Below are 12831 nucleotides of genomic sequence, written 5' to 3'. Positions count from 1 at the left end.
AAAACTACTTATTAGATCTCGTTCAAACCAATTTTCGGTGGAAGTTTGCATGGTAATGTACATCACATATTTTGTTTTAGTTTTATCATTCTCTTATTTTAGAAGTTACAGGGGGGGGGAGGGGAACAAATTTTACCACTTTGGAAGTGTCTCTCGCGCAAACTATTCAGTTTAGAATTTTTTTTATTAGAAACCTTACTATCATTTTTGAAGACCTATCCCCATACCCTATATATACAAGTATGTTTTTTTTTTCTATTTTTGTGTGAAACTCTTAATTCGGTTCACATAATTCATCTACTTACCAAGTTTCAACAGTATAGTTCTTATAGTTTCGGAAAAAAGTGGCTGTGACATACGGACAGACAGACAGACATGACGAATCCATAAGGGTTCCGTTTTTTGCCATCTGGCTACGGAACCCTAAAATGCGCTTGAAAGTGGAAACCAGCAATTTGTTAACACTAAAGGATGACACACATTAGCCGTGACGTGCATTTGCAGAGACTTCCTTTCCGTGAAATGCAGTATTTTCTTAATAAATACCCACCACCAGATATTTAAATTTTGTTATCTGATAGACCTTTGATATCTGTTATACTAGCCAAAACCGCCGTTCCCTAATTTCATACATTTGGGTCTCAGTAGTGAAAGATTTAACATAGACTGTGTAAAGTACGGACGGTAATCACATGATCTTCCATCATTTCGTACATTGACCCGCCTGTTCCTATCTCACTTGCACACACATAATTATTTTGATTTCTCGCTCACACAGTGGCATTGTCCGCCGGCATCATGGGCGGGACAGCAATATAATTCGCAAAACGCACGGCGGGTCAATGTACATAATTCCTCGAGCTTAACGTCCTTGCTTTGGCGGTGATCAGTAGAGCCCAGAACGTCCATTATTAGTTACCTATAGGTACGTATTGACTGTCGCCTGTGTCATCATTTATTACTCGCAGTGTGTTTTTTCACGCTTATGGTAGGGGGACGAAACTGATCCTTTCGAACATTCTCAGCTCCGTTCGGCTCAGTATTGTTAGAAGCAGTTATTAAGTTTGGCACAACTTTTTTTTTCTGTTATGTTTTTTTATTATTATTTATATATTAAAATTAAAACTTATATATAATACGTATTTATTCCCGCCAAACTGTAACGTTTATTGGCGAGAGGCGCTCAGTTCTTTATACAATTTAACAACTTAACCTATTGAACTTATGATATTAGCATGCTCTCATAGTCTCCTACGAGTACATTAAGACAAATCGAGGAGACACTCTTTTAGCCTGTTTTTTACCAGGGATTTACTTAATTTAGGACTGTGTCGTAGTAAGCTAATTTTATTCAGTATTTGTGGTACCATATACTTTGAGGTTCTTTTTCCGTAATAATTGTTAATTTTTGGTTGTACTAGCTTGACGTCCTTTTTCGTGCACAAACACATATTAAAGTAAAAATGACTTGATTTTTGATAACCCTAAATATCCGAAAGGGATAGTGCCATACATTAGAAAGGGACAGCATGATTCGTTCCTGAAAAGCTGGCAAACTTTGGTTATGTAGGAAGTTTATTTTCTGTACGGCAGTACTATTACTTACTCGTATTCTGTGGTTATGGCATGACACGGCGTGACGTAGAACGCAGTCACAATCTGACACAGCGTGTAAACTTATTATATCATATTGTCAGCGTCAATAGTACCTATCAGATGAAACTACGCCCTAAAAGTGGATAACTTTTCCAACACAGATTAATCTCATAATTCGCGTTCAATAGTATCTGTTACAGACTCATTGTTCTACATATAAAGATTTTTTTTTGTTAAGAGGAAAGGGGTCGGCCACTTCTCCATACAAACGTAGTCCCCATTTTTTTCTCTGGATATTGACATTATGGAAAATATTTTTACATAATTTGATATATATTAACCATGGCTATATATACGTTTGATTTTTTTTGAGTTTTTGATTAAGTAGTGTAAAAATTTGGATCAAAAACAGATTTCATACAATTGTTTTATTGCTCTTAACTCTTATTAACAATTCGAAAACAAATCAAACGTAGGATACAGCTGTGGTTGATATAAAACAAATTGTGTCAAAATATTTTCAATAATGTTAATATCCAGAGAGGAAAATGAGGACTACGTTTGTATGAAAATGAGGACTACGTTTGTATGAAAATGAGGACTACGTTTGTATGAAAATGAGGACTACGTTTGTATGAAAAGGCAATTTCTCGGGGGTCCTCCAGTTTCGTCTGTTACGATATAAGTATGTACGTGATACGCGTGCCCATAAGACACCTTCACATGGTAGTGATGTGCCTGCTCACTATTTAGTTCGGTAATAGCCTATTATCCAATCAAGGCAGACAATCAAACATGTTGACTTGCGGTAGACTCATGTTTGTGTGTTGGACTGGAACGCCTAATTTCCGGCGTCTACAAAATGCCCAGAACAACTGACTAATACAAATAAACAAACATACATTTATTCAACAAATAGGCCACAGGCGCACTGTTACATGTCAATTTTTTATAATCAATAAAAATAACAAAATACAATTACGAATATGGAATCAATGAAACATTAGATACTTTTTATTAGAGATGTATACAGCCTCTAAATGTTAAATTACACACAAAAACTATGATGAAAAATACAAACAACAAATACTAAAATTATTTATAGATGTAAAAGTCCCAGAGAAAAAAGTAAAAGTGTCAGAGAAAAAAAAATATAATTTAAAAAAAAAGATCATTAATTTATAATAAAGGGATTCCAGGACTTGAATTCATATATAAATACTTAAAAGACAACAAATTAAATCAGACAAACAGACAAGAACTTGAATGAAGTGTCTCACGTTAATGCCACTCACAAGTAAAGTTACATACTTATAAGCTTAAACAGACCGGTCTCCACAAATAGCACCCGTTCACGAGTATGACGCGTATCTCAGCCATCGCCTCCCTCAACCTTCATTCGAAAAATGGCGACACGATCAACGACGCCACCGTAAGCAAAGACGCGAGCGTTTTAAGCGAGCATGACATGTTCAAGCTGCCGGGCTGTATTAAAATATTTAAAAAAATCAGCTAATGCCTACTCTCGCCCGCCGCTTAAAAATCAATTTGAAGAACTTTCGTTTTAATATATGTAATATGCATCAAGAAGTGACATTTTGTGTAAGTTACGTTGAAAAGAAATACTTTCTAGATCTAGCTTCTACCGACAATAATTAAAATGTGGAACTGATCAAAAATCAAACTGCAACCAATAGTGATAAATTTTCGGTATAATTTATGAGTACATGTACCTTTATAAGCATTGATATGAGTAATACTGTGGTAAATTTATCGTCAACGAAGTTAGGCGTGGCCGGATAAGTACTTGGCGGCAAATGTGAGAGAGAAGCAAATTGGAAACGCAACCATACGGCTTTGTGCGTATCAAACAGCGCCTGCACGTGACCTGCATACCGCAGTGTGTCCTAATTAGGATTTGTTTCGGGACTTTTGCATTTCTTTCTTTGCAACAGTATGAAAACCAGTAATTATTCGACTATGTTTTAATTCTTGAGCATAATGGGAAGTATTAATTAAGTCTTATAGACAGTCATTTATGGTAATAGACACGTCTTAATGACTTACAGAGTAATTTATTTAAATTTAATGCTTTGTCATGCGGTTACGTTTTGTTTAAAGAAACTTGTTAATTTTTACATGGATTTTGAGTAGATACGTAATGTTCTGGACATGACGTATCTACTGAGAATTAACACTTAAACCTACAATATACATTATTAATAGCCTTTTTCAGACTTATTTGATCTAATCTCGATATAACTAAGTTAAAAAGAAACCAATCTCTGAGTCCTTTTGTTGTATTTTAATTGTAGATTTTATTGTATAGGTATATAACAAATTATTGTTATTCCGCTAACATTAACTTTAGTAGATAACAATAATACTTAGTGTTTCACTTAACTTTAGAAATATCACACTAAAAAGTAAATATAGGTAAATATCTCACACCTGTTACTTTGGCGTGTTAAATAAACCCACACCTCTTCTTAGAGCTTTAAAGTTATGTTATAAACTCCTGTAGATTAACACAATATGTAAGTACTATTTAAAGCAACGCTGTAACTTTACGTATTTTCTAAGTAGTAGTTCTCATTAGAACTAGAACGCAAGTAAACAACTCTGCGAACAGACGTTTATATCGAACCATTCATCTAAAAGTTTACAATGGCATTTGTTAAAAGTTTAGTACGTGTACTCGTATAGTTGGATTCTTGAGTCTTAGCAAACTTGCTTATGTACTTATTAAGTCTCATTGTTCCGTTTTACCAAATATCAGCACAGCTTTACAATATTTTAAATGTAAGAACATGGTTTATATGCAGAATTATAAAACATTGAACATTTTTGGCAATTAGAGACGAAGTCCCGAAATCGGGAAGTGTGGATGTAATTGGCGCTTTATAGTATTATCAAAAAAAAAAAGAAAAAACAAAAAAAAGCAGAGCGCAAAAGCAACGCTTTGGTGGAATGCTCCAGATTCAGTTTTAGTCTTGACAAACAAATAAGATAAGGAGAGGCTAAACCGATTTAACCACTCAGGGAAAGCCTGCGTTCTTTATTTAGCGCGTGACGCAGTGCGGCGTCTCAGAAGCACTCCGGCACGCGCCGCTTCACCCACACGTACTATCCGAGCCTGGCCGTTCATACCCTCTGGCGCAAGGGCGAGTCCAGTCCTAGGGTAAACTTATGTTACTTGATCTCGAGTGATCAACGTTTTTTATTTGTATGGTGACGTTCCCACATGTCACTTCATTTTTAGACTCGCCACTGAAGTGATGACAATGCAACTATGTATTTCATAAACATCAGAATAACTGTCATAAGCAATATCCAATCACCCTTAATCACAGTTGTTACGGATCTTGAGACCAGTTGCCAGAAACAATTGTTTATATTCGCGAAAGGAATGGTGAATTTAACAACTACATATCTGTACCCCTAGTGTAAATTTATTCGATAATGTAACGTGATATACGCGTTTGCGTTATTTCACATTTTGCCATTACAACGAGCTTGTCATGATAGATAATGATAATGACGGCTGGTATCAGGATAAACCCGATGTAAGTAAAACGAGACCCGGCTTTCTTTTACCTGCTATATGTATAAATTGACTATCTACTGACGTCATCACAATATAGCTAGTTTATTATTTTATTTATTAGTTTTATTACAGCACTTATTTAATTTAGAGAATTAAACTTTATTATACAAAATACAAATAAAAACAGTACAAATGGCGGTTTTGAATGCAAGATAAAAACAAATATACAAAGGGTTTAATTACCTAAGTGTATTTGCTAAACAAAAATCTGACATTGTGTACATTAGATATTAAAGGCGCATACATACCCCTATATTAACGTGACCTACATTCCGACATGAAAGCACAATGAACATATTTCCTAATAAACCTTATGTAAGGTTGTTTGCAATAGTTTCGAAAATAGTTAGTTAGGAAAAGTAAAACATACTAGAAGCACTATTTAGTAATGTAAACGATACTACAAGAACACAAAAATTGATTAGTAAGATTACGAGTATAAGCTCCGATTAGAACATTATCTACTTATGTCTGTCTACGTATTCATTAACTGTACTAACTGTTATGACTTCTTCTTCCTAGAGTTTGTCCCGGCTTATTAACACGGCTCATGGGAGCCTGGGGTCCGCTTGGCAACTAATCCCGAGAAATGGCGTAGGCACTAGATTTTACGAAAGCGACTGCCATCTGACCTTTCAACCCAGAGGGGAAACTAAGACTTATTGGGATTAGGATTAGGGGGTCCGGTTTCCTCACGATGTTTTCTTCACCGAAAAGCGACTGGTAAATATCAATATATCGTACATAAGTTCCGAAAAACTCATTGGTACGAGCCGGGGTTTGAACCCGCCACCTCCGGATTGAAAGTCGCACGCTCTTACCGCTAGGCTACCAACGCTACTAACTGTTATGACTACTATAAAAATAAACTACATTTAAGTTAGTATACTTGCGTGTGGTCTGGTGGTTGTAGGTAATAAGGAAATTGTTAAAAATAATTGTTAAACCACAATACCTGTAACATCCACCACCTCTTTTACCCCACAACCATTTCCATATTTGAGCTAAAAATATAGCGATTCCGTTTAAGCTCATAACTAGAAATATTAAGCTCATAACTTCATTGATTTGATGACTAGATACTGTTAAGCAAATTTACTACCTAAAATCGTACAAATCAAATATAATTGACCTTGTTTTCATTTGTTCCAGACATTCTGCGTGGTCTCAAAGCGTTTCCGCAAGAACTATATCCACCGCTTCACCGCCACGCGCTCGCTGTTCTGGTGGTCCCCGTGGTCACCGCTGCGGCGGGCGTGCGTCTACCTCTCCACCAACCAGTACTTCGACTACATCGTCATGGCCACCATCCTGCTCAACTGTGTCTTCCTAGCCATGTCCGAGACTATCGAAGAGGCTGAGTAAGTGCACTGTTTACGATACTTTTATAACCGTTACGCATTCCACGTTTCAAACATTAACCTTTACCGCCACGCGCTTACCGCTGAGGCGGGCGTGCCTTATTATTTGCAAAATATATATATTAATAAATATTATTTACAAATATCGCAAACGAAGTTAATGCCACAACAGATAATTTGTTAAGCGAAATATCCAACAAATAACTCGCGAAATAACATGCATTTAATTAGAGAATTTAAAAACTAAACTATAATAATTATGTGGTATAATTACCATAATATCCGTATCTTCATACAGACACTGGTTTGAAGAGGTTATTTATTAGGTAGCTAATTTGACAGTTTTCAACGTAAGACAGGAAGCCCAAGTTAATGCTTTTTTTTTTTTTTTTTGCTTGGAACTGAAGAATCGATTACCTCTCTTATCAGGCGTAAATTAGCTTCTTGCGTTTCTATTACCACAACAAATCTACCTACTTATTTCAGGGCCTGAAACACAATATCACTGTCTAAAGTAAAAACAAACAGTTTTTAAGCTCCTTCATTTCCACACGTTCATGACATAATACAAAATTTTCGTAGCGTCACGCATCGCGTTGATTCTGCGGGGCTTGGCACGTTTTGTTTAGGGCGGGAGAAATAAATCTTAATTACATCTCGACAAATTATTCTAAATATATTTATGAAAAACCCGCCGCAATTTTCGTGTTGGAAATTTCAACTTATTTCTTTAAATTATAATTAGAAGCTTTCATTTTAAGAGCGCATAAGCCTATGGGATCTTTCTCTTAATATTTGCTATCGAAATATTTGGCAGTGTTTGACTATTTAATACTTATAAATATTTTCACGTTTCTATTAAATATCTCAATTCAAAAACATACTGTTGTTCTGTTCTTTGTTGAATATTGGTATAATAATATTGTCAAAGAGAGTTTGCAATAAAAAGAAACAGACAACCAGATAATGATCTTAAAAATACGGGAAAATGCCAGACAACTTTATAAATTATAAAAAGTTCTGAAGATCCGAACAAAACAATTCCTTATTAAATATAATCCAATTGTAACGCAACGGCAGGACTTGACAAAGTTTCGGCCAATAAATAGGCGGAACGTGCAATAAACAAAATTTAACTAATTTAGAGAAAACTTTGATAATATTTAGGTTACTAGCCGGTATCTTTCTTTCAAGAAAAAGCGAGACATATATGGATAGGTACAGTGTTGTCTGCCAGAGCCAGTGGGGCGACATACTTCCTTTCGGTCATTCTCAGCTCCGTTCGGCTCAGCATTGCTCCGAGCAATTATTAGGGTTGGCACGAATTATTGAGGTCCCTTTGCTTGCGCGACCACAGATAATAAATGACTTGAATTTTGGTAACCCTAAATAGCCGAAAGGGATAGTGCAGTACATTAGAAAGGGACAGCATGATTCATCCCTGAATCGCTGTCAAACTTCGGTTTTGTCGGAAGTGTCATTCATTTATGTACGGTAGTACTATTATTTATTCTGTGCCAGAGCTTTGCCACAGATACATCTAATTCCCGTTAGGTACATTGACGGGCCAATTTCAGAACCCGATTTTTTTCTTGTCCAAGATGAAATCGTAGGATAACTGTAAAAGATGCATATCAGATTTTTAGTTTTTAATATAGTTTACATGTTTCTCGGTCGGGACCCAGGCAAGTCATTAATTTCCGTGCCCTGTCCAGAATGCCCTTTCGGGTAAATTGAAAATTTCTCCCAAAAAGTGTACATTATTCTTTTAATGAAATATTTTTTACTAGGTGATATTTGCTATCAGTCTATCACTGAGCACATAAACTTTTCACTTCCTGGTGGTAAAATAAAAAAAAACATATGGTCGATTATCTAGAGTAATTTTTTGTCGAAAATTTTCAAAGCCACTCAACATCACCCGTGAAGGTTTAACTTCTACTGCACTTCCGTTTTCTTGTTCTATCATGTGTCTTCTAATATAATCAGTGATTGCGTAAATTACCTGATTTTGTTACGGTAGGAATATTCTAAAATAAAACCAAAAGCGGTAGGCCTTCTGACATGTAGGTATAGTTTGGCAAGCCATTTCCGTCAATAGAAAAAGGCGGCAAATTTAATGAATGTAGGCAAAACGACCGGTCTGGCCTAGTGGGTAGTGACCCTGCCTACGAAGCTGCTGGTCCCGGGTTCAAATCCTGGTAAGGGCATGTATCCGTGTGATGAGCATGGATATTTGTTCCTGAGTCATGGGTGTTTTCTATGTATTTAAGTATTTATAAATATTTATATATTATATATATCGTTGTCTAAGTACCCTCAACACAAGCCTTATTGAGCTTACTGTGGGACTTAGTCAACTTGTGTAATAAAGTCCTATAATATTTATTTATTTATTTAAAACAAACGGGTTGTCCTCCCATAAAAAAAAGCGTTTTCACACTGTCAAAATGGGTTTGCCAGAGTATAATATGTCCATGTCCATTGCTAGTGAAGGCACTGTTACCTTTAGACTTAAAAGTTTATATACGGATCAATGAACTTCAACACAATGACAATCTTTATGGAATCTTTTGAGGCGAATTCTGATTTAACAACTTATTAAAACTGTTGATCTTGTTATTATATGACCGTGACACGGCTCGCAGTGTATCTCACGCGCAACAATAATTGTGAGCCAGATACCTAATAGCCCGAGTTTTTGGGGGCGAAAACGTATCAGTGCTAGTGATTAATAAAATTTATTCAAGTCATATCAAAGTCGAAAATCGAGATAATCGAGTCGAAATCGGAGTAAACATTTTTTAAATAACAAATATGAATCATCCTTGAAGTTTAAAATATTTATTTTCCTTTTTGTCTATTTGTAAACCTCTCTGCATTATTATTGCAACTGTAAACTTTTATTGCATTGTCCACAGATGTAACCCGTTTCTAAAATGAGTTTAACCCCCATGCCATATTATATTTACATTATTAGAAATAAATATCATCAGTTTGTTGTAATACAACCCTTTCTAAGAAATTTACACGAGACGAAGTCAAGTTTCCATAACAAGTAGCGCTAAATCTGACTTAATTGTATTACGATGTTAGGAGTGGAGTTAGTTTTATTCAGAAGCAAATTTACAATTTAAACAAGATGTCTCCAGATCGGTATCAAGACGACTCGAGATTGTATTTCAAATTAAAGTTAGCTTGTTATTTTCGAAACTGCTTTCAATAATTAACAGACTAGTTTCGGTAAAATATACTCTGGCGAACCCACTTTGTCGGTACTAGTAGTAAAAAGCGCGTAATTCAAATTTTCTATGAGAGGATATCCAATTTTCTACTGACGGGAATGGCTTGCCAAACTATATTAACTAGGCAAGTAGAAAAACGCGGCAAATTTGAAGAATGTCGGCGCGAAGGATCGATGCTCCGTTCAAATTTTTAATTTCGCGCCGTGACAAATTTGGCTTGTTAGAGTATAAATATCAATCATTGACTGCTTAATTAGTGTTTTTCTAGATTGGCAGGCTATTTATTTATTATGAGTATCACCAATTCACCACACCCTACCTACTTATTAAAATTATTTGTATAAATATCATAGAGTTGGATAAGTATATTACCCTCTTCAGAATTATTGTGTGGCTTAAACCTTTTATTTATTGATCTTTGAAAATATTAATTCATCTAGAAAATTTTAGTTCATAAGAATTCTAAGTAGAAAAAGAAAATTAAGGCATAAAAATATCGTCTATTCTCTGTTAATTAACTAAAGAAAAATGGAAATGCTGATAGAATTATTTTAATCACGCAAAGTAAAAATGCCTGAACTGGGGGCCTAGCCAAGATGATATTCGTTCGTCGACAAAATTAATGATTATTGAAAAAAAATTAAGGGATGGCCGGTGCGCCGAAAAATCACGAAATCTTTCCCATGATTGGCGTTTCCTAAAAATTTTAGAGTCAGACAAAGATAAATTGGCAGCAGTTTTGACAGCCCAGACCATAAATTTGTATGATGCTGAACGCATATATACGTTGGTGGCAGTGAATGTGTTAAGGAATTATGACGTTTACTTACCAGCCCGCGTAGCCAACGTGCATATCGTTCACGCTCCGTGGCGAACGAAACGCAACTGTCACAGTCGCACTAATATGGAAGAGTAATAGAGAGAGATGACTACGCTACGCTACAGAGCGTTAACGACTGTAACGTTGGCTACGCGGCCTGGAGGCCTTGTCATTTGGTCGGACAGACGAATTTGGATTGTCTTAGATATCAAAATATTCAATACCTACTTAATAACTTAATTATCCATTTTCTCGCAATTATTGGTGTTCATGAGATGGCCTAATGAGACGACTTTGATTCCATTTCCCACTTACCAATCGGTCGTCAAAGTCATTATACTAATACAAATTTATTAAGGGTTTGATGTTTTTAAATAAGTAATTTAAAAACATCAAACCCTTAATAAATTGTTAATTTAGAATCGGCCTCCAGCTTGCCTATCATTGCCATAAGAATAAGATCTTCAAAACGCACTCACTTTGAATAGATCTTCATAAAGTCGCATTTACACCAAATTAAATTCGTTCTCCCGTATATTTCATAGGATTCGCTTCGCTATATATAAAAAGTTGTAACCAACACTGCGATATCTGCTACTTACGCCCTTTTCGCATTGATAGGGTAATATAAGTCAGGCACTTACTTCAAGTCACGTCGCAAAATTTCCAGCGAAGATGTGGACGGACTTACGACCACAGAGTTGAAACTTTATTGGACGTTTGCTTTGTTATCTTAACACGTTCATAGCCTGATCTGAAGCCATAATCTAAATGTATATCAAATCTGCGTCCCAAAATAATTCAACATTTCATTTAAAATACGAGTATTTAGGTACATTTAAGGAATACAATTTTTAAGAAAAGTCAGTATATATTAATAGGTATATTTTATGAATTATAAATTATACTTTAAGTACAGGTTGGCTCAAAAATACACACAATTTATGGTATCGGCGTCGCTCGTCTCATTCGTTTTTCGTTTTTTTTTTTTATCATATCATTCTGTATTCGTCACTCGTCCTTTACTCGATTTGTCTTTGTCGCTCTCTGTCACTATCTTCTTTGACAATATTTTTTTAAGTTGTTTTATTATGTATGTATTATTATTCTTTAGTCTTATTCATCATTTTTCGGTTACGTTTTCATCTCATTGACGTTTTTGTCGAAACTAATTTTACAAGTTCGATTCTGGACACATTCGTAATTAGTCATCTCTTTTGTTTTTGATCGCATTCTGAGTTCGTCACATTCGTTATCCGTCTCAATCACTATATGTGACTTTTGTGACTATTTTTTATATGAACATCATTAAACTATTGCAAACATCATGTTGAATACCCATTTACTACATAATATTACCTGGAAACGACTCTAAAACGAATACAATAATTCACGAAAAAATGCACGACCGAGAACGGGACGTAGCAAATGCATCCAAAAAAAGAATGAGACGAATTGCCAATGAGACCAAAAAAAGAGAGTGACGAAAAACGAATGTGACTAGATATAACTTGCGAATGATATGAAAAACGAGGACGAAAAATAACGAATGGGACCTAGGAAGACCGTGACGATAAACGAATAAGACATAGAGATACTAGTTATAGACTTTGACTAAAGTAGATAATGATAAATAAACGAACAATACGTATAAAGAACGAGTGACGAATACAGAATTATACGAAATAAGAAATAAACGAAAAACTAATGAGATGAGCGATAATGAAACCGTAATATGCCAATTTCACGTTGCGGATCAGCTTTTAAAGCTGAGCCCTTAGCTGACACATTTGGGCTTAGGGTCACTGTTTTTAAAATGACTAATTTTCATTGCTGTTGGATTTTATAATTATTCTATGTATAAATTAAATTTACCTACCAGTAAGTAGTCACCTCCTTCTTCCTTCTTCCTCGCGTTGTCCCTGCATTTTGCCACGGCTCATGGGAGCCTGGGGTCCGCTTGACAACTAATCCCAAGATTTGGCGTAGGCACTAATTTTTACGAAAGCGACTGCCATCTGCCCTTTCAACCCAGAGGGTAAACTAGGCCTTGTTGGGATTAGTCCGGTTTCCTCACGATGTTTTCCTTCACCGAAAAGCGACTGCTAAATATCAAATGATATTTCGTACATAAGTTCCGAAAAACTCATTGGTATGAGCCGGGGTTTGAACCCGCGACCTCCGGTTTGCAAGTCGCACGCT

The 12831-nt window shown here is 35.6% G+C and overlaps 1 protein-coding gene across 5 annotated transcripts in view; it reads left to right on the top strand.

Moving 5' to 3' along the window:
• Positions 1-12831, top strand: part of LOC133527706 (sodium channel protein 60E) — a 269985-nt gene that overhangs the window by 165617 nt on the left and 91537 nt on the right. For all 5 annotated transcript variants that reach the window (XM_061864841.1, XM_061864840.1, XM_061864842.1 and 2 more), the window contains exon 4: positions 6356-6564. In XM_061864841.1, the coding sequence (XP_061720825.1) occupies positions 6356-6564 (209 nt within the window). The remainder of the gene's footprint in view (positions 1-6355; positions 6565-12831) is intronic.

This window comes from Cydia pomonella, chromosome 18 (assembly GCF_033807575.1).
Source record: "Cydia pomonella isolate Wapato2018A chromosome 18, ilCydPomo1, whole genome shotgun sequence".
NCBI lineage: Eukaryota > Metazoa > Arthropoda > Insecta > Lepidoptera > Tortricidae > Cydia > Cydia pomonella.
The sequence above is the reverse complement of the archived record's forward strand: the minus strand, read 5'-3'. Positions and strand labels throughout refer to the sequence as shown.